Below are 23,189 nucleotides of genomic sequence, written 5' to 3'. Positions count from 1 at the left end.
ATGCCATAATAGATTGAATCCCACTAATTATGGGTCTTCCTGGTGGGTTAGACAAATTTTTGTGTATTTTTGGCACTGTATAAATTATGGGTATTCTACACGCTTCAGGGATATGGTACTTTGCTTCATTTTTATTAAGAATACTTGATTCCACCTCCTTTTTAACTATTTTTTCCAGTTCTTTTTTGTATTTAATCATTGGATCCTTGTTCAATATTTGATATGTAGTTAAGTCTGTTAGCTGATTTTGAAGTTCCTCTAGATAATATTCCTTAGACAGGACGACAATGCCCCCACCCTTGTCGGCTGGTCTTATAACAATGTCATCTCTTTTAAATAGTTTCTTTAGTCCTATTTGGATTCCTATGTTGCTTGGTTCTTTGGATAGATGTAATTTATCTAAATCTGCATTGACCAATCGTTTAAACACTTCGATCTGATTGTTATTATTAATTTGGGGGTTAAACAATGATTTATTTTTGAGGGAAGTATGTATTATGTGACTGCTCTGGGCACTTGATACACAATTCTTTGCCCCTGGGAGGCTCATAAAATATTTTTTAATATTCAATTTTCGTATAAATTTTTGTGTGTCAATATAGATGCTGAACCTGTTAGCTGGTTTCGTTAGGGCGAATTTTAAACCTTTACCCAGTACTTGTAATTCTTCATGACTTAACTTTTTATTACTTAGGTTAAAAACTCCTTCCCCTATTGTTCTCTTTTTCTTTTGTGTTTTGAAACCTGCTCTGCATCCCCTCCTCTTCTGGGGCTCCACCTTTCGTCTGATCTCGGGCCCCTTTCCATCTGGCCTCTCCCTAAAAAATCCCTTTGATTGTATTCGTTTCTAGTGGGGTCATGAGGATTGAGTGGCTGGGCTGAGCTTCTATCATTTTCCCTAGGGGGATACCATCTATCATATTCATGTCTTGGGCTCTTATTGGGATGAGTATTACCCCCCCTACCTTGATTAGGATGGAAATTGTTTCCACGATAATTATTCCTTCCTTGTTGATAATTGTCCTGTGGTCTATATTGGGGTTTAACATTTCCCCTCCTTCCTTGTGGTCTATATTGATGTTGCCCCTTATAACCAGATTTCCATCTCTGCTGTGGAGTGTAGTACTTAGGTGTATAGTGGTTACTACCCCTATATGGACTCCTAGGGGGTTGTACATGCATCACTGTAGGATCTTTCATGTTTTCTGCATGATATTCTTTTACTGCTGTTGTGTTAGTAGAGCTTACTTCTGGGTCTTTAGGTTTAATTTGCCATTTAAACACCTGATTGCTTTTGTAATCATTAAGGTCCCTTTTGTATTTCTTAGATTTTCTAGTTTTTACTTCCTGGTCAGCCATTTCTAAGTCGTTGTTTAACCGGTTTGTGAGATTAATCACCTCTACAGACTCCTTATGATCCTCAAGCTGATGTTTTATCTCTCCTATCTGTGTATCTAGATGTCTCATCTTTTTTTGTTTTCGTTTAAGTAAAAATGTAACTAATTCTAGACTCTTTTCTTGAAAAAAATTGTACCACTCTTCTACTGATTCAGGGTCTACCAAACCATCATTGATGGGAACATCCCATCTTAGACGTCTGGGTACTAATCCCTCCTTGAGATATTTCTCATGTGTAGTTAAATCCCACCACACTGATACTTTTTTTTTCATTAGGTGACCTAATTTCCTAAAGAGTGAATCCCAGTCATTCTCTGGAGTTTTCGTACCACTAAATACACACAAGAAGGGATCAGTAAGTGCAAGTGTGAACCCGAGGCTATAGACACTACCAGCAGCATTCCAAGCAGGTGTCACATTCTTGTTGAAAGATTGTGGAATGTTCTGCGCTTCATCTGCGGTGCACCAGATGAGTGCACCAGATTTGTGAGTGTGATTTTATCAGTATTTTAATAAATTGAGTTTTACACGGGACACAGTATGTTGGTTTATCCTTTCATATGTATATATCAGTGGACCATCTGAACCAGGGAACAGTGCAACCCACCAGGAGGCAATTCCCCAAAACCCAGGGAATAATAAAGGGTAAAAGGTGCATTTAGACCGAACTCATAGTAGGTCTAATCATTAAGGTGGGAGGCTGAAGGTGGCAGTGTCTCACAAGGCGGTGATATTCACATCTATTTGTTTGCGTACGTGGATAGGATTGGCACATTATATGGAAATCTAGAAGGACTTGACATATATGAGGACTATTATAACTTTTATGTAGCGCTGTCCCATGTTCCAGCGAAATCTCATGCTCTGCGTGAACTAACCAACTGTTATGAGAATGGGGTAAAATTGAACGTTCTTGAGGGTGAATTCCTGGTATATATTGTGACAGTATGAAAGGCGAGGTGATAGATGGTCCCTATGTGTCACCTCGCATGCGATCATACTTGGACGTTTAAGGTGTAGTCCACTCCGGGTTTTCTGGGCCACAATGGCAGAGGTGGTTCCAGACCAGATTTTGTGCTCCACTGATGACCACCAGCAGGTGGTATAAATAAGGCAGGGCTGGAGCAAGGAGCTGCTTGTGGCCTGGGACTCAGAGAGCCATTCCTGAGAGAGCTGTGCATGAAAGTGTGTGTTACACAAACAAGGAAAAAGGTTTGCTTATTGTTTCGTTTTGTTGGTGACAGGGAGAAGCCTTTCACCAGTGAGAGAGGAAAAGTTCTGTGTTTAGTTAGTGCCTGGATGGCAAGGGTTTATTTTTCGTTTTAATATTTTATAGACCTTTAAATAAAACTGACAACCATTCAGATTTTGAAGAAAGCCTGTTGTGCGGTCTACCTTTTTCCCAGGGAAGGTGATCCCCCACCTGAGCATACACATACATACATACATACATACAATATACAGTGGATATAAAGTCTACACATCCCTGTTAAGATGTCAGGTTTCTGTGATGTAAAAAAAATGAGAGAAAAATCATTTCAGAACATTTTCCAACTTTAATGTGATCTATAAACTGTGCAACTCAGTTGAACAACAAACTGAAATCTTTTAGTTGGAGGGAAGTAAAAAAAAAACTAAAATAATATGGTTGCACAAGTGTGCACACCCTTACACTAAGACTTTGGTAAAGCACCTTTTGATTTTGTTACAGCACTCAGTCTTTTTGGGTTTGAGTACATCTTGGTTTGAGTACATCTTGGTTTGAGTACATCATGGCACATCTTGACTTCTCAATATTTGCCCACTCTTCCTTGCAAAAACACTCCAAATCTGTCAGATTGCAGGTGCATCTTCTGTGCACAGCCCTCTTCAGATCACCCCACAGATTTTTGATCGGATTCAGGTCTGGGCTCTGGCTGGGCCATTCCAAAACTTTAATCCTCTTCTGGTGAAGCCATTCCTTTGTTGATTTGGATGTATGCTTTGCGTCGTTGTCATGCTGAAAGATGAGGTTCCTCTTCATGTTCAGCTTTATAGCAGAAGCCTGAAGGTTTTGTGCCAATATTGACTGGTATTTGGAACGGTTCATAATTCCCTCTACCTTGACTAAGGCTCCAGTTCGAGCTGAAGAAAAACAGCCCCAAAATATGATGCTGCCACCACCATGCTTCACTGTGGGTATGGTGTTCTTTCGGTGATGTGCAGTGTTTTTGCGCCAAACATATCTTTTGGAATTATGACCAAAAAGTTCAACCTTGACTTCATCAGACCATAACACATTTTCCCACATGCTTTTGGGAGACTTCAGGGGTGTTTGCAAAATGTAGCCAGGCTTGGATGTTTTTCTTTGTAAGAAAAGGCTTCCGTCTTGTCACTCTACCCCATAGCCCAGACATATGAAGAATACGGGAGATTATTGTCACATGTACCACACAGCCAGTACTTGCCAGATATAATTGAAGCTTCTTTAATGTTGCTGACTTCTTTTTAACATGATTTTGAATGTGATTGCTTGATTCTGAACACAGCTACATCCCCAGTTATAAGATGGTGTGCACACTTATGCAACCACATTATTTTAATTTTTTTATGTTTACTTCCCCCCTAAAAGATTTCAGTTTGTTTTTCAATTGAGTTAAACAGTTTATAGGTCATATTAAAAGGTGGAAAAAGTTCTGAAATGATTTATCTGTCTCATTTTTGCATCACAGAAACCTGACATTTTAACAGGGTTGTGTAGACTTTGTATATCCACTGTAAATACACTATATTACCAAATGTATTGGGACACCCCTCCAAATTAGGGATGCACTGAAATTTCGGTGGCCGAAATGTTGCAGCCGAAAGGTTCATCATTTAGGGAACAGTTTGCAGCAATATGAGCTAACGCATGGCAACAATACCACTTTATAGATTCTGCACCCAGACCTCTAATGGCCTCCGGCAGTCACCCGCCAAATCCACCATATGTGGGGGATCACCTTCCCTGGGAAAAAGGTAGTCCAGACAGCAGGGCTTTTGTAAAGTCTGACTTTTCGGGAGTTTTATTTAAAAGGTTGCATGCATCATAAACAAAACAGAAAATAAACCCTCGCCATCCAGGCACTAACTAAACAGGAGATTCCTATCTCCCCGGTGAAGGGCTTCTCCCTGTCACCAACAAAATGAAAACAGTATGCAAACCTTTTCCTTTCTTGTACAATGCAAACTTTCATCCACAGCTCACTCAGATATGGCTCTCTGAGTCCCAGGCCAAGAGCAACTTCTTGCTCCACTTTTGCCTGATTTATACCATCTGCTGGTGGTCATCAGTGGACCACAAAATCTGGTCCAGAACCACCTCTGCCATAGTGGCCCGGAAAACCTGGAGTGGACTCCAACTTAATCTCCCAGATATGAACACATGCGAAGTGACACATAGCATCCATCAATCACCTCGCCTTATATTATGTCACTATATATATAAATTATAATCATGATAAATGATATTCAATATAAAATATAAATATATAGTTCATATTAGTGCTCCAATATTTTCATGTGCAAAGACACTTTCAAAGAATCCCCGTGCTGTGCATTTAAATAACCACATGTACACCAATAGTGCTCTTGGGTGGCCTCACACCTTCAGGGTAGACAATATAGATCTAATCACGCTTTAATCAAAAATATTTAGTGCTTCCGAACCACCTGTTGCACCTGCTTCCCTCTCTGGTCATCTAAGTAGTTCACCAGCCATATGATCTAAATGTTCCAAATCATAAAATGCCGACCATAGTGTAGTATAACTAAAATGAGGATTTATTGAACATATACTTGATACACTTACATTCAGCCAGCAGTATGTAGGCAAAACCAAATGATAAGATCCATCTGCAGGTGTTCGCACCTGACATCATGCAGTAACATTTACCAAACATTCCTTGTAATTTAAAGTGGTACTAAAGGTTCACATTATTTGTTTTAAAAATAACAAACTTGATATACTTACCTGCTCTGTGCAATGGTTTTGCACAGAGCAGCCCTGATTCTCCGCTTCTTGGGTCCCCCGCCAGTGCTCCCCCCTGCTGAGTGCCCCCAGAGCAAGCTGCTTGCTGTAGGGGCATTAGTGCATGCTCACTCCCAAGAACAGCTTGGTGCCACCCCTCACTTCTTCCTCACTGACTGTGATTGACAGCAGCGATGGCTCCTGCTGCTGTGTCTCAGACAATGAGGAGGAAGAAACTCGGGAGATACGCTGCACTCGTGCACATCACATATATTCATCAGGAAGATTCACCTGCACTGAATACTTGGTGATTGTCACATTCACTGCTTTATAAACATGCAGCGGTATTTTCCCACACCATTTTTAATAAATAAAAATTTATTTTTTAATAAAGCTGAGCTATGGGCTATTACCACCTCTCTATCTAGATGCTGGCATAAAAAAGCAGGAATGCCGCTTTTTACTGTGGTCAGATAATGGACTGGTCTTTAGGTGTCCATGCAACCAGCAAGTGATGTGAACAATTCCTATTGACAGACATTGATGGGGAGCTGTCAAGATTCAGAAGAAAGACTGCAAGTGATGGTGTCAGGGCAAGCAGATTAACTATTGTGGGCACACCTTCAGCGCTGGACTACTGGTCACCTGTACCCTGGACCCAGATGGTGGTGTGCCTAGCTGAGTATAAAACACTCTACAAAGTATTAAAAGGTACTGATTGGGTTGGCTTTTGTCTGAAGATGTGCTTTAGTTAAATTTATTATTTTTACAGATTAGCTAAATTTACTGTGCGCATTTTTTTCAATTTAAGGTGTTTTTTATTTGTACAAATTAACGTTTAGAAAAAAAAATAAATGCATATTTTGTGCAGGTAACAAATGTGTATTCTTTTTTTCGAAGGAGCCTGCAGAGCCTTGCACCCGCGATCAGCAGGAAACCGGGAATTAAGGATGTGGTAGTGTAGGTGGAGCCCTGCATAGCTGTTTTCAAATGGTGATAAGGGGTGCAGGGAGAAGATCCCCCGCCAGCTATCACGGTGGGGGGAGGCTCCATGCTGAACATGTTATACCCTAAATACGGGTTTTTATTCAGAAAAGTGAACTTAGTCTTTCATACCAAATATTATTGCATGGGATCTCTTTGTTAACCACTTAAGTAAAGGGCACTTTCACTCCTTCCTGCCCAGGGATTGGGTGGGTTTTTGAATTTTTGCTAAACAAATGGAAAAAGACCAAATATTTTGAAAACAAAATTAGGCTGTACTGATGGGCACCGATAGGCTGCACAGATAAGCTGCACTGATGAGGCAACACTGGTGGGCAATGATGAGGCCGCACTGATGGGCACTAATAAGCTGTACTGATGGGCACTGATGATGCAGCACTGATACGGAGGCAATGATAGGCGGCACTGATAGGTGGCAATGATGAGCGCTGATATGCTGCATTGATGGACACTAATAAGCTACACTGATTGCAACACATATAAAAGTGCGCTGTTCACTTGAAAATAAACCATATAAAAAAAAATAATATATATATATATATTGTGCAAACTAGAATTCATATGTTATCAAATAATGTGTATATAATAATACAAAAACCTACAAAATATATACAGTCATGGCCGAAATTGTTGGCACCCTTGATATTTCTCCAGGAAATCATGTATTTCTCACGAAACGTATTGCATTAACACATGTTTTGCTATACACATGTTTATTCCCTTTGTGTGTATTGGGACAAAACAAAAAAAGGGAGGAAAGAAAGCAAATTCGACATAATGTCACACAAACCTCCAAAAATGGGCTGGACAAAAGTATTGGCACCCTTTCACAACTGCGGATAAATAAGAATGTTACAAGCATGTGATGCTCCTGTAAACTCACCTGGGGCAAGTAACAGGTGTGGGCAATATAGAAATCACACCTGAAAGCAGATAAAAAGGAGAGACGTTCACTTAACCTTTGCATTGTGTGTCTGTCTGTGCCACACTAAGCATGGACAACAGAAAGAGGAGACGAGAACTGTCTGAGGACCTGAGAACCAAAATTGTGGCAAAATATCAACAATCTCAAGGTTACAAGTCCATCTCCAGAGAACTAGATTTGCCTTTGTCCACAGTGCGCAACATTATCAAGAAGTTTGCAACCCATGGCACTGTAGCTAATCTCCCTGGTCGTGGACGGATGAGGAAAATTGATGAAAGATTGCAACGCAGAATAGTCCGGATGGTGGATAAGCAGCCCCAAACATGTTCCAAAGACATTCAAGCTGTCCTGCAGGCTCAGGGAGCATCAGTGTCAGCGCGAACTATCCGTCGACATTTAAATGAAATGAAACGCTATGGCAGGAGACCCAGGAGGACCCCACTGCTGACACAGAGACATAAAAAAGCAAGACTACAGTTTGCCAAAATGTACTTGAGTAAGCCAAAAGCCTTCTGGGAAAACGTCTTGTGGACAGATGAGACCAAGATAGAGCTTTTCGGTAAAGCACATCATTCTACTGTTTACCGAAAACGGAATGAGGCCTACAAAGAACAAAACACAGTACCTACGGTAAAATATGGTGGAGGTTCAATGATGTTTTGGGGTTGTTTTGCTGCCTCTGGCACTGGGTGCCTTGACTGTGTGCAAGGCATCATGAAATCTGAGGATTACCAAAGGATTTTGGGTCGCACTGTAGGGCCCAGTGTCAGAAAGCTGGGTTTGCGTCCAAGATCCTGGGTCTTCCAGCAGGACAATGACCCCAAACATACGTCAAAAAGCACTCAGAAATGGATGGCAAAGAAGCGCTGGAGAGTTCTGAAGTGGCCAGCAATGAGCCCAGATCTAAATCCCATTGAACACCTGTGGAGAGATCTTAAAATTGCTGTTGGGAAAAGGTGTCCTTCCAATAAGAGAGACCTGGAGCTGTTTGCAAAGGAAGAGTGGTCCAAAATTCCGGGTGAGAGGTGTCAGAAGCTTATTGATGGTTATAGGAAGCGACTGATTTCAGTTATGTTTTCCAAAGGGTGTGCAACCAAATATTAAGTTAAGGGTGCCAATACTTTTGTCCAGCCCATTTTTGGGGTTTTGTGTGACATTATGTCATATTTGCTTTTCTGCCTCTGTTTTATATTTGTTCCAATACATACAAAGGGAATAAACATGTGTATAGCAAAACATGTGTTAATGCAATACCTTTTTTGTGTGAAATACTTGATTTTCAGGAAAAATATCAAGGGTGCCAACAATTTCGGCCATGACTGTACCATTAATTAATAAATGATATACAGTGCATAAATGAATATATATATATATATATATATATATATATATATTCCCCAATCCAATGTGAAGAAAAACTGCTGCGTGCTGAATTGATCTTCAAAAAAAGTGCTGCCGTGCTCAAAAGGTGCTTCTCAGAAAAAACAGACAAGCCTCTTACCGAACCAAACTGATCACAAGCTATAGAGATAGAATGTGCAGATATTGTGCAAACTCCACACTGACACTCTCACTGGCAAATCCAGGGGGGATGGATGGATAACTGCATGCTCACACCAGGAACCTGTTTACCCACTTCAAACCGCTCTCCGCAGTAATACAGTATATGGAAAGGTTTACAAAGAAAAACTTCATAGTGCAACCCCATTAAAAAGTAGAAATTTATTGCAGCTAAAATAATGCGCTTACATTTGGTTGAGTACAAAGAGAGCAGTGGAAAAAACAAGTTAGCCGTGTTGTCAGTCCGCCAGCTGGTGCGTGGTGACGTCACAGAAAATTAACTAATATCTATACACAAATGTTTTGCCTTTCATTTCTATTGCAAGCTGAATAGGTTGTTTTACAAGGTAAAGGTTCACACATACTTTAATGACTGTATTTGAACCTACATATGAAATTGATGATCAGCTTGGTATATTTGGTTAATCATAAACCTGACTCTAATCCTACAAAATCCCTGACTTTGTGCAAGTGTAAGAATTGAAGCCAAAGGGAAGTCACACCAAATATTGATTTAATTTAGATCTTTCTTCTTCTGTTTGCTCACTTTGTATTTCATAAATTGATAAAAAGAAACAATTAAGATATATATATATACAGTCATGGCCGAAATTGTTGGCACCCTTGATATTTTTCCTGAAAATCAAGTATTTCACACAAAAAAGGTATTGCATTAACACATGTTTTGCTATACACATGTTTATTCCCTTTGTATGTATTGGAACAAATATAAAACAGAGGCAGAAAAGCAAATATGACATAATGTCACACAAAACCCCAAAAATGGGCTGGACAAAAGTATTGGCACCCTTAACTTAATATTTGGTTGCACACCCTTTGGAAAACATAACTGAAATCAGTCGCTTCCTATAACCATCAATAAGCTTCTGACACCTCTCACCCGGAATTTTGGACCACTCTTCCTTTGCAAACAGCTCCAGGTCTCTCTTATTGGAAGGACACCTTTTCCCAACAGCAATTTTAAGATCTCTCCACAGGTGTTCAATGGGATTTAGATCTGGGCTCATTGCTGGCCACTTCAGAACTCTCCAGCGCTTCTTTGCCATCCATTTCTGAGTGCTTTTTGACGTATGTTTGGGGTCATTGTCCTGCTGGAAGACCCAGGATCTTGGACGCAAACCCAGCTTTCTGACACTGGGCCCTACAGTGCGACCCAAAATCCTTTGGTAATCCTCAGATTTCATGATGCCTTGCACACAGTCAAGGCACCCAGTGCCAGAGGCAGCAAAACAACCCCAAAACATCATTGAACCTCCACCATATTTTACCGTAGGTACTGTGTTTTGTTCTTTGTAGGCCTCATTCCGTTTTCGGTAAACAGTAGAATGATGTGCTTTACCGAAAAGCTCTATCTTGGTCTCATCTGTCCACAAGACGTTTTCCCAGAAGGCTTTTGGCTTACTCAAGTACATTTTGGCAAACTGTAGTCTTGCTTTTTTATGTCTCTGTGTCAGCAGTGGGGTCCTCCTGGGTCTCCTGCCATAGCGTTTCATTTCATTTAAATGTCGACGGATAGTTCGCGCTGACACTGATGCTCCCTGAGCCTGCAGGACAGCTTGAATGTCTTTGGAACATGTTTGGGGCTGCTTATCCACCATCCGGACTATTCTGCGTTGCAATCTTTCATCAATTTTCCTCATCCGTCCACGACCAGGGAGATTAGCTACAGTGCCATGGGTTGCAAACTTCTTGATAATGTTGCGCACTGTGGACAAAGGCAAATCTAGTTCTCTGGAGATGGACTTGTAACCTTGAGATTGTTGATATTTTGCCACAATTTTGGTTCTCAGGTCCTCAGACAGTTCTCGTCTCCTCTTTCTGTTGTCCATGCTTAGTGTGGCACAGACAGACACACAATGCAAAGGTTAAGTGAACGTCTCTCCTTTTTATCTGCTTTCAGGTGTGATTTCTATATTGCCCACACCTGTTACTTGCCCCAGGTGAGTTTACAGGAGCATCACATGCTTGTAACATTCTTATTTATCCGCAGTTGTGAAAGGGTGCCAATACTTTTGTCCAGCCCATTTTTGGAGGTTTGTGTGACATTATGTCGAATTTGCTTTCTTTCCTCCCTTTTTTTGTTTTGTCCCAATACACACAAAGGGAATAAACATGTGTATAGCAAAACATGTGTTAATGCAATACGTTTCGTGAGAAATACATGATTTCCTGGAGAAATATCAAGGGTGCCAACAATTTCGGCCATGACTGTATATATATATATATATATATATATAGCCCCTACTTTGTTTTTATAAGTGGCCACATTCCCTCTGTTCTCAGCTGCATAAAAGCTGGGGGAGGAGAAACAACAACACATTAACACATTGATATTCCCAGTAAATGGCTGTGTGTGTGTGGGGGGGGGGGGGGGCAGGCTGAATTCCCAGCACAGCTAGAGAGCTGACCAAGGTGTACCATGCTTAGTGTAGTCAGTTTTTAATAGGAAAGCAGAGGGACTGGCTGGAAAGCAACAAAAAAGAGAACAGGATACTTTTTCATAGAGGTACATGGTACAGCAGGCACGTATAAGAAATATGAAATGTTGGGTTTACATACTCTTTAACTAAAACAGAGACAGCTGTGTAGGAAGCTTAAAACTGGGTGAGGAACAGCCAAACTCTGAGGTTGTGAAAAACTGTTTCATGTCACACATCATGGCAAGACTGAGCACAGCAACAAGACACAAGGTCTTGGACACTGCACCATCCAAGTCTCTCCCAGGCTGAGATTTCAAAGCAGGTTGTGGTTTTAAGATATTTAATAATCAAGGATGTGCTGTTCAAACACTTTTGAAGTAGCGCAAAGAAACGGGCAGGACCATAGACGCAGTGGTTAGCCAAGAAAACTTAATGCAGCAGATGAAAGACACATCATGCTTACTTTCCTTCTACATCAGAAGTGCCAACCTTTACCTCCACATGCCTGCAACAGTCTAAAAGGCCTCCATTCTCTGGCATATTCATGTATTGTCAAAGCTTGCAGCCCCTTCCTGCCTCCAGCACATCTCTATTGGTCAGTTGGGTAACCCATCACAGACCATCCCCATTAGGAATGTGAGTGGTCAAGACTTGGTGGCCATCTCCAAAACAACTGGAACTTGTCAGACCTTTGCCTGCCAGAAAGTTTCAACGTTTCAGCATCTCTGCAGACATTTCAGAGGTGCTGCCGGTATGCATAATAACCTCTAGATACCTGCATCTTATATCTGCATTATTTTTTTTTCTTTTTTGTTCTAGCAACAACTTCTAGATTTCAGTGGTTAAGTAAATTTGCTTGTTAAAAATTATTGCACATTTATGGTAGATTTTGGAATATTAATTGAACTTTCAGATGAAAAAATGATTACATGATAAAATGACAATAGGTTACAATACTGTAATCCCAGATGAAGAATGCTATTAGTAGACCTTATTTAAATATGAACTGTTCTATACTAACACACAGCCACTTATGAGAATCAACCCTGAACTAGAATAAAACACTAAGGTCTCATGCACATGGGCATAAACAGATTTTCATACTTGGGAAGCCCAGGTAGTTCATACAATGGCCCATAGACATGGCAGTGTGCAGCTGTATGCGGGTAAATGCTGGTACTTGCCTGAATTCAGGTAATGTGACCGTACACTATACTCGTGTATGCGAGTAGTACCAATGTATACCTGCTTATAGCCATGCACTGTCATTCATGTCTATAGGCGTCTATATGCAGCATCTGGGTTTCCCAGATGCTAGAATATGCCTATATTTGACATTCTATGCACTCTCATACACCCTAATGCATGAGGTCTTAGAGAACAAAAGTTCAAATTTGTATAAAGCTAAACTGGCTTGAGACACAACCTACTTAGCATTAATTCTGTGCTTCTGGCTGTACCAGCAGTTTACCTATATAGCTGTCATTACATGTATGTTAGGAGGCTGAACAGCATAAGGTTGACCCTCATTTAAAGGAAAAAGTGGAGATTCAGTAGAAGATTGCACAGCACAGAATCATGTAACAAGAGCTAACAGTCCTACCTCAATGCATTGTGAAAGATTAGACAAGTCTGTCTTTAAAGTGGTATTAAATTCAAAGGCATAAATGTAATATATTGCAGCTTACCAATCATTAGATGTGGTGGCTGCATTAGTTTTCTTTTTTAATTTTTTCCCTCTGTTTTCACCTGGTTATCTGGCCAATAACACACCTCATGTATTACAGTGCCTACACTCTGGATAAAGGAGCACAGGGGGCACTTTTGGAAAGCAGCATTGTCATTCTGGGGAAGGGGAGTTTTAATTTTACAGGCATAAAAATGGATTCTAACGTGGCGGTACTCCACGCAGTAGTAAGTGGCAAGTGTGTCCTATTACTGATAGGCATCGCACATGTCGCAGGCCAATCCAGAGACCGTTAATCAAGATGGCAGACAACAGTGTTAGTGAATGCATCGAACAGTGTGTGGTGATGAAGTTTCTTGTGAACAAATGCGTAAAACCTGCGAATATCTACAGAAACGCTCAGCCACAGTAAAACATTTGAATGGGGTAAACGTTTCAAAAGGTGGCCAAACGTCTGTCAGTGATGATCCCAGCTGTGGTGGTTCCCAACCCTCAGTCATCATTCCATTCAGTGGAATGTCCTGTTGTGAAATTGCAGAAGAGATTAATTTTTCTGTGGGAACGGTGAACACAATCATTCACGAGGTGAAGCAGGCTGTCCTAGGATGGTTTAGCTGTACTGTCAAATCATTCTATGCCAAAGCTTTCCTGGCATTAGTTAAACACTGGGATACGTGTATAAATGTAGCAGGGAAGTATGTCAAAAAATAAATGCAGTTTCTACTCCTTGAAATTTGTTCTTTTATTAAATAAACTCAAAAGTCCTGGTTTGATGTGAACGCCTCTTGTACTAGCAGATTTAAATACACTAAAAAATTTAAGCTAAACTCCAGCTAACACTTTATAAGCAGTTACAACAACAGTTTTTTTCCTTTTGGGATAAAGGTTATACATAAATGAATAATAGTGGTCACTGTAAGCACTACTGTCAGTGTTCAATGGTTTGTCTCATCCCTGTAATGATATACAGTGAAGGAAATAAGTATTTGATCCCGTGCTGATTTTGAATGTTTGCCCACTCAGAAAGAAATGATCAGTCTAAAAATCGATTGGTAGGTGTATTGTAACACTGAGAGACAGAATAGCAACAACAAATTCAAAAGAAATGCATGTCTAACAAATTATGCACGGATTTGCATGTTCATGAGGGAAATAAGTATTTGATCCCCTTCACAAAACATGACTTAGTACTTGGTGGCAAATCCCTTGTTGGCAATCACAGAGGTCAGACGTTTCCTGTAGTTGGCCACCAGGTTTGCACACATCTCAGGAGGGATTTTGGCCCACTCCTCTTGGCAGATCCTCTCCAAGTCGTTAAGATTTGGTGGCTGACGTTTGGCAACTCGATCTTTCAGCTCCCTCCACAGATTTTCAATCAGAATAAGGTTTGGAGACTGGCTAGGCTACTCCAGGACCTTAATGTGCTTCTTCTTGAGCCACTCCTTTGTTGCCTTGGTCAAGTGTTTTGGGTCATTGTCATGCTGGAACACCCATCCACGACCCATTTTCAATGCCCTGGCTGAGGGAAGAAGGTTCTCACCTGAGATTTTTGATGGTACATTGCTCCGTCCATCGTCCCTTTGATGCGGTGCAGTTGTCCTATCCCCTTAGCAGAAAAATACCCCCAAAGCAGAATGTTTCCACCACCATGTTTGACAGTTGGGATGGTGTTCTTGGGGTCATAGGCAGCATTCCTCCTCCTCCAAACACGGCAAGTTGAGTTGATGCCAAAGAGCTTGATTTTGGTCTCATCTGACCACAACACTTTCAACCTGTCCTCCTCTGCATCATTCAGATGTTCAGTGGCAAACTTCAGATGGGCCTGGACATGTTCTTTCTTGAGCAGAGGGACCTTGCAGGAACTGCAGGGTTTCAATCCTTGTCGGCGTAGTGTGTTACCAATTGTTTTCTGGGTGACTGTGATCCCAGCTGCCTGCAGATCATTGACAAGATCCTCATGTGTAGTTCTGGGATAGTTCCTCACTGTTCTCATGATCATTGACACTCCATGAGGTGAGATCTTGCATGGTGCACCAAACCTAGGGAGACTGACAGATGTTTTGTGTTTCTTCCATTTGCGAATGATTGCACCAACTGTTGTCACCTTCTCACCAAGCTTCTCACCTAGTTTGGTAGCCCAGTCCAGCCTTGAGTAGGTCTACAATCTTGTCCCTGACATCCTTGACCAGCTCTTTGGTCTTTGCCATGGTGGAGAGTTTGGAATCTGATTGTTTGATTGCTTCTGTGGACAGGTGTCTTTTATACAGGTAACAAAATGAGATTAGCAGCACTCCCTTTAAGAGACTGCTTCTAATCTCAGCTTGTTACCTGTATGAAAGACACCTGGTAGTCAGAAATCCTGCTGAATGATAGGGGATCAAATACTTATTTCCCTCATGAATATGCAAATCAGTGTATAATTTGTTAGACATGCATTTCTTTGAATTTTTTGTTGCTATTCTTTCTCAGGTGTTACAATACACCTACCATTCGATTTTTAGACTGATAATTTCTTTATGAGTGGGCAAACATTCAAAATCAGCAGTGGATCATTTTTCCTCTCTGGACAGTCCAAGCAAGGTCCTTTCATTAAGAATTAATAGACTGAGCTCTTCAGGTCAATGGACACATTGTCCTTTTTAACACTCTAACACCACAGGGGGTGGCAACAGCACACAGTCTCTAAGATCTCTCACAACTGTCTGTACTTCAATGTCTTCAGAGGATTGGCTGCTTCCTTTCAGTGCCTTAAAACACTTTCTCCCTGTGATACCAGATTAGAACCACAGACAACAGACCCACTCAGTCATTTCCAGCAACTTCCAGCAAAATCAGCTGGGATCGCAATGATCAGCAAACATGTGATAGGTGGCCTGGAGGGCAATGAGTCTTCCCCAGGGTGTGATCCCCTCAGGGACAAGACAATTCTATTCCATGCCCACGCTATTTATGCAGTTTCCCAGCAGCCATCTGTGCAATTTTCCCCTAGGGATTGTCTAAGACAGTATAAATATCCATGATGCTCATTTGCCTTACTCGACACCTATGTTCCAGAACCATTCAGATGGTTCCAGAAGGCAGGTGGAGTAATCAAACCTTCAGCTTGTGAAACACATTACAGGTCTAAAGAATCACACACAGCCACACTTATTACAGTGAGCCAAGCTAAATTTACCTAACAAGAAGAATACAGCTTCACTGGATACAGTGAGCCAAGCTAAATTTATCTAATCATAGCACCTATCTAGGAGGGTGCTACATTAAAAAAACTGAGAGAATTAAAGACAGAAAATCAGGGCTCTCTCAAACAGCTGGACAATGCACCAATACCAGTAAATCTTTGACCACTACACAAGTCTTTACATTATCATTGGCTCTGCTTGAAATTTACACTCTCCATCAGCATAAACCACATGACCAGTGTTGTGGAATTGGTTGTGGAACCTGCCTTTGGCAAGAGAACTGATTTCTAGTTTTCCAACAAGAGGTACTCAGCAGCTTTGCTGAAATATATAACCTTTGTGTTAGCAGATACCACCTAACCAACATTTTGGCGTTGGTCATGTAATCTGTTTCTAGAGGCTGGATTTTCAGTTATCCAACAAGAGGTAGGTTTTTACCATCAATATTGTACTATGAAAGAAGCTTTACACATTGATTTACCAACCAATTCTACTTGTTTCCTAGGGTTGTTCTTTAAAGCTACAGACATTCACTGGCAAATATTTGGTCTTTGAAACATTCTTGCTTGTAAGATTATAACGACTAACTGAGAATTATTTGTTTTACAGAAATGAAAATGACATATTTTGCCTGGCTATTTATGTTATGGACATTGAACACAATAAGTATTTCCCCTGTCCGTGCTGCAAATCGCTGCAAAGTCTTTCAAGAAAAAGCTGACTGTAGTCATCTGGAACTGTCTACCATACCTTCTGACCTGCCTGTTAACATTAAAGTTCTAGATCTGTCCCACAATCGCCTAAAGCAGTTACCTGCAACCAATCTCTCCAGATATGATCAGCTTGAACATCTAGATGTTGGCTATAATACTCTCCATATTATTGAACCAGCGTTATGTGAACAGCTGCCTTTGTTGAGAATACTGAATCTACAGCACAACGAGTTTACCAAGACTTTAGAGAAGGCCTTCTTATCCTGCACAAACCTTACTGAACTATACCTGAATTCTAATGGAGTGAAAGAATTAACCAGAAACCCTTTTAAAAACTTGCAGGTACATATTATTGTGAAGCATGTACAGTATATCTAAAGTCAACACTTTTTTTTTAGCTTTGATAAGAGTAGGGATGGGTTAGAACCCCATCAGCTTTTCATTGCTCTCTGATATTGGGAGATGTGTCTAGAGACGAGAAATCCAAAGCTTTGCAGTTGTCTCTTTAAAAGGAACTCTTCCATGAGACCACTTGTTCCAGTGACAACGGTCTAAGAAGGAATTTCCTCTCACTTTGGAGAGAGTTCCTCTTACATGCAGTACAGAAAATACATAGGGGATAGGATGTGATGGGAAATTAACCAATAGGGCGTAAGCACCAAAAAAAGAACAAAAAAGAAAAACTAAAACAGATTTTAACAATTCTCCACTTTAAAGTGGTATTAAAGGTTTTGCTTTTTTTTTTAAAACAAAATAACAAACATGTCATACTTACCTGCTCTGTGCAACGGTTTTGCACAGAGCAGCCCTGATACTCTTCTTCTCGGGTCCCCCGATGGCGCTTCTGGCTTCTCACCCTTGACCAGTGCCTCCAACAACAAGCCACTTGCTATGGGGGCACTGGTATGTGCTCGGCTCCTGAGCCCTGCTCCATGGGTCCATAAGACACATAGAGCTGTGGCTTGGCACAGTCCCAGTTCACTCCTCATTGGCTGTGATTGATGGCAGTGGAAGCCAAAAGCTCCCGTTGCTGTCTCAGCCAATGAGTAGAGGAAGCCCTGGGACAGCCGAGGCTCTTGTGCACATTGCTGGATTGAGAGGGGCTCAGGTGAGTATTAAGGGTGCTATGGGGGGAGCAGCACACAAAGTTTTTTATCTTCATGCACAGGATCCATGAAGGTAAAGAACCTTCAGCCTTTACAGCCACTTTAAGTACATACTCACATGGTTACGTTTCTGTAATTGTACAGCACAGCAATTAGAATAGCACCCTAATACCCCAGCTCAACACAAGTTGGGAGAAAATGGTGGATGTTTGTTTTTCCATGTTTTGTGATGTTATGGCAGCCTATTGAAAATTAAAGTTTGTTAATGCACTGCAACACAGCGCAAAAAAATGAATGGGCCTACAAAATTGCTTTAGACATATTTTAGTTAGCAGAAAACTTGAATGATCATGACTAGCCTAATGTATGTTTTTATTTTTGTATGCAGAGTTTGAAAATTCTTGACATGTCTCACAACAAGATGACATCTATGGCATTAGGAGATATAGAACAGTTATCAAATCTTGCAGAACTGTTCTTTTCTCATAACCTGATCAGCGAACTAAAGAAAGAAGCTTTAGTATTTCTTGGCAACAACTCTGTCCAGAAGCTGGATCTATCATCCAATCCTATCCGACAGGTGAGACGCAATTTGTTTATACGTAATTTGGGGGCAACCATCAGACCTGCATCATTGATGTGGCTATATATACTTTTATGTCTATGAAAATGACATAACAAGGTGTTTTTAAGTAGTGTTAAAGGGGATTTGTCACAAAGCTGAAGACAACTGTCTGAAAAGAGGCTGCCGTTCTTTGACTGCATGCTAAATCTATAAACAAGGTGACTGTTTTTATGCAGCTAAAAAATCGACTTCTATCAGATCCAACATGCATTTAGCTTTATTCAAGATGTCAATTAAAAGGGAGTAACATAAAAGATCAGGATGAATTATGTAAAAGGAAAGGCTGTATAAGATAGTACATATACGTAAATCATTGTAAGGGTGCAAGTTCCTCTTCACATAGGTGACATTTCTACAGAAAAGCCTTTGAAGGCTAACTTCTACATATCACAGCGAAACCTTATAATAATACTTGATTTGACTTACATATTATTACAAACTTCCTCTTCTATAGTTTTGTTATCACATCAAAGCAGAACTAAAAAAAATCATTAAAATATAATATTAAAGCAGAAGCCAAAATTCACAAGATAACTTTAAATAGCCTGATAAAAAATAAAATGTCAGTTTTTGCTGTAATATTCAGCTTCTATCTAGTGATCTCCCCTACAGTACTTCTTTTGCACCACAAGATGTCCTCAGCATTATTTAACCCTCTTCCTCTAAGCCTAGTGTGTCCTGGAACTTCCCCCCCTGCCTGTGACTGGACAGTAAAACGAGATTCAGCACATCTCTCTGGTCTCTAAGGTCATCTCTCTGTCACTCTGTTCTCTCCTCCTATCAGCATGCTTCATCTCTGGACATGAACTGATTAGCTTCCTTTATAGCTACTCCTTCTCTTACTCCAGCCCTGCTGTACAGGGGCTAAAAGAGACTAATACCAGGTCACGTCCAGGTATGTATACTGCTTGCATTTTAGAAATAAATGTAATAATGTATTAATAATTAGACAGCAGCATGAATTTGTGTATTTTATATCTGCCTAGAGTTCAGCTTTAATATTGAGATTTGTAGATTATACACTAAAGGGAGCTTTCAGGGGTTCAGTGCTGTTACTCTGTAATTTTATGATATTTTTACTGAGTAAAATATGAAGGCTGTTTCAGTATTTTGACCAAGAACAAATATTTGGATCAGGAAAATCAGTAAAGTTAGAGCTTGTCATCAGTATGCTTGTTCCCAGAAAGTAAGCTTGACATGCCAGGATGACAGCCAGGGAGCTGGTATTCAGAAGGAAAAGAGCTCAGCACTGGCATTACCCTTACTTCCTTAGGACAGTTTTCCTTAAAAGTGGTTTTAGAGGCAGAAGGTTTTTACCTCAATTCATTCTCTGCATTAAGGTAAAAAAAAACTTCTGAATGAATCTTCCCCCTAAATACTTACCTGAATCCGATCTCGATCCGGCGCTGTGCATGAGAGCAGAGGTTCTCCCACCTCTCTCTCTCTCCTCATTGGACAGAGACAGTAGCAGGAGCCATTGAATCGTGCTGATGTCAATCACAGCTGGTGAGGAGAGCAAGGGGGTGATGCCAAACTTCCCTTTATGAGGTTGATTTACTAAAACTGGAGAGTGCAAAACCTGTGCATAGAAACCAATCAGCTTCCAGGTTTGTTTGTCAAAGCCTAATTGAACAAGCTGCCTTTATATGCTGATTGGCTACAATGCACAGTTGCACCAGATTTTGCATTTTTAGTAAATCAACCCCACTGTGTGTCAATGGTCTCAGCTCGGGACCCGAGAAGAGGTGGTTCTGTGTTGCTGTTTGCACAGAGCAGGTAAGTATAACATGTTTGTTTTTTTAAAAAAATAAAATGTTTGCCTTTCAGAATCAATAGTCATTCTAAACATCAATCACATAGGGAGTGCATTGTTTTCAATGAGATGCATAAACTTTGCACCAGCTCATGTATTTTGTATGTTACTGCAGCTCAATAGTGTGAATGGGTCCTTTATTAAGATTATACATTCCTTTCAATCATACATAAAACGTAGGACAACATGGCATATTTGAGATCAATCTTGTGTCAAATGCTGTCCTCTGCACAGGTATGAGTTTATTTACACAGACATATGTCATATCATTTTTTATTGATATTCTGGCCTACATCCACAGAGAAGATGAGGGTGCAGTGTTCCTCTTATTACAACCATGGGTCTGGTAATTGATTATAACAACTAGATTTCCCACTCAACACTCAGATTTCCATCTGAGGCAGAATGGAACATGAAGAGAGGCAGGACTTGTCTTGAGTTTTCACCACACAAGGTGCAGTCTGCTGTACAGCATATTATACAAATACGAGCAAGACTTAAACATAGGCTGGCCATACACTTTACCAAATGTGCTCATTGGGTGACCCCTTTCCACCTGGAATCCCTTAATTAAACCACTTGCCCTCCAGAGGATTTTCCCCCCTTCCTGCCCAGGCCATTTTTTGCAATACGTTGCTGCATTATTTTAACTGACAATTGCGCTGTCATGGAATGCTGTACATAAATTCAATTTATGTAATTTGTTTCACACAAATAAAGCTTTCTTTCGATGGTATTTGATCACCTCTGCATTTTTTATTTTTTGCGCTATAAACGAAAAAAGGCCAACAATTTGAAAAAAAAAAACTATAATTTTGACTTTTGCTATAAAACATATCCAATAAAAACATGTAAAAAATCTAATTTACCTATAAATTGAGGGCAAAATGTATTCTGCCACATGTCTTTGCTAAAAAAAATCCCAATATGTGTAAATTAATTGGTTTACGTGAAAGTTATAGCATCTACAAATGGCAGTATATATACTGGAATTTTTATTTATTTTTTTATATTAGTAATGGTGGCGATCGGTGATTTATAGCGGGACTGCGGGACTGCCTTGGGCATTCTTACACTGGGTGGGAACTGGCTAACTGCCACTGACATCCCAATGACACTAATACAGTGATCAGTGCAAATAAGAAGTATTGACACTGTACTAAAGACACTGGGCAGGAAGGGGTTAACATCTGGGGCAATCAAAGGGTTAACAGTGTTCTGTGTGTGTTTTACTGTGTGCACTGTGTTGTGTTTTACTAAGGAAACATGCTGCTGTGTATTTCTCTGCTGTGCAGAGAGGTACAAAGCAGCATGTCTTTGCTGACAGGAGAGAGACCTGTGCTTACACACAGGTCTCTCCTCTGAGAGCTTTGCCTGACAATCGCTGAGTGCCAGGCAGGAATCGCCAGCCGGGATGCAGGGGTTAACATCTCTAGCAGAGCGGGTAGGACGGCGCGCGCCCCCTACCCGAAAATGCAAATCTCGTGTATATATACACACGATTTTGTGCAGCCCTGTTGCCCTGTAGCAGTATTTCAGAGTGGCTTCATTTAATTAGGTGCAGCCATTGGTAGGGGTATTTTAACAGCCAGCGGGCTGGCTGTCAAGAAACAATAGGCAGAGATTGTCCATCTTTGACACAGAGGGGTTTATTTACTAAAGCTGGAGAGTCCAAAATCAGACTCCCTTCTGCATAGAAACCAATCAGCTTCCAGGTTTCATTGCCAAAGCTTCATTGAACAAGCTGAGGTTAGAAGCTGATTGGTTTCTATGCAGAAGGGAGTCTGATTTTGGACTCTTCAGCTTTAGTAAATAAACCCCAGACTGTCCAAGCTGTATAGCATGTAAGTTGAACAAAAAACTATCAGTGTATAGCCAGCTTAAAGCAGTATTAAACCCAAAAACAAAAATGTAACATATTGCAGCTTACCAATCACCTCTCTGTTTACACCCAGTGATCTGGTCAGTACAAGGGCGGACTGACCATTTGGAAATTCGGGCACTGCCTAAGGGCCCAGGGTCAGTAGAGGGCCCCATGAGATGCCCCTGGTACCTTTTTCATAGGCTTTTTTATGTTTGGGCAAGGACACAGGGGCCCCATGATCCCCTATTGCCTGGGGGCCCCATGAGTTGTCAGTCCGCCCCAGGGTCAGTAACCCAATTCCTGTATAAGGCTCCATGTACACTAGCATTTTTTATAAGCTCAAAAATGCTAGAAAAGAATGCTGGATGAAAAACGCTGATAATAACGTTGTCCCAGCTTTTAGTAGTGTTTTAGTAGGATTTAAGTGTTTAGGAGCATTTGCATTTTATTAGTGTTTTTACAGTACATGAAGGAAAAATGCCCTGCAACAAAAGCTGTTAGGAGGGTTTAGAAGCATTCAGCATTTTTTTCTGCCAGAAAAACGCTTTCAAAACTCTGCAAAAACGATTTTTTTTCTGATCCTAAACACTGATGCTTGAAAAACGCTTCTAGCATAAAATAGTGTGCATTGACATATGTGATAACACTATTAGCTTTTTGGAGCAGAAAAAAAAATGCTCATAATAGCTTCTAGGAGCTTATAAAAACGCTAGTGTGCACGGTGCCTAAGGCCTCTCTCAGACGTGGCGGACCCGTCAGTGGATCTGCTTGCTCTCTCAGCTGATCCCCGCTGAGTTTGCAGATGACAGGTCTGTGTCCGCTCTGCTGATGCCCGCTGTTTTATATGGGGTGTTCAGATGGAAAAGGACCGCCTGTCCATTT

At 40.8% G+C, this 23,189-nt stretch overlaps 1 protein-coding gene across 1 annotated transcript in view; it reads left to right on the top strand.

The window, feature by feature from the left end:
- The window catches only part of TLR3 (toll like receptor 3), a 52,817-nt gene that overhangs the window by 15,194 nt on the left and 14,434 nt on the right, over positions 1-23,189 (top strand). The window contains exons 2-3 of the mRNA XM_089669586.1: positions 16,796-17,241; positions 18,394-18,585. Coding sequence (XP_089525712.1) covers positions 16,798-17,241; positions 18,394-18,585 — 636 coding nt within the window. The 5' untranslated portion in view covers positions 16,796-16,797. The remainder of the gene's footprint in view (positions 1-16,795; positions 17,242-18,393; positions 18,586-23,189) is intronic.

The sequence above is a fragment of the Staurois parvus genome, unplaced genomic scaffold, assembly GCF_062004578.1.
Source record: "Staurois parvus isolate SC_StPar_1 unplaced genomic scaffold, SC_StPar_1.0 ptg000080l, whole genome shotgun sequence".
Taxonomy (NCBI): Eukaryota; Metazoa; Chordata; class Amphibia; order Anura; family Ranidae; genus Staurois; species Staurois parvus.
This window is presented reverse-complemented; position numbering and strand designations above follow the sequence as displayed.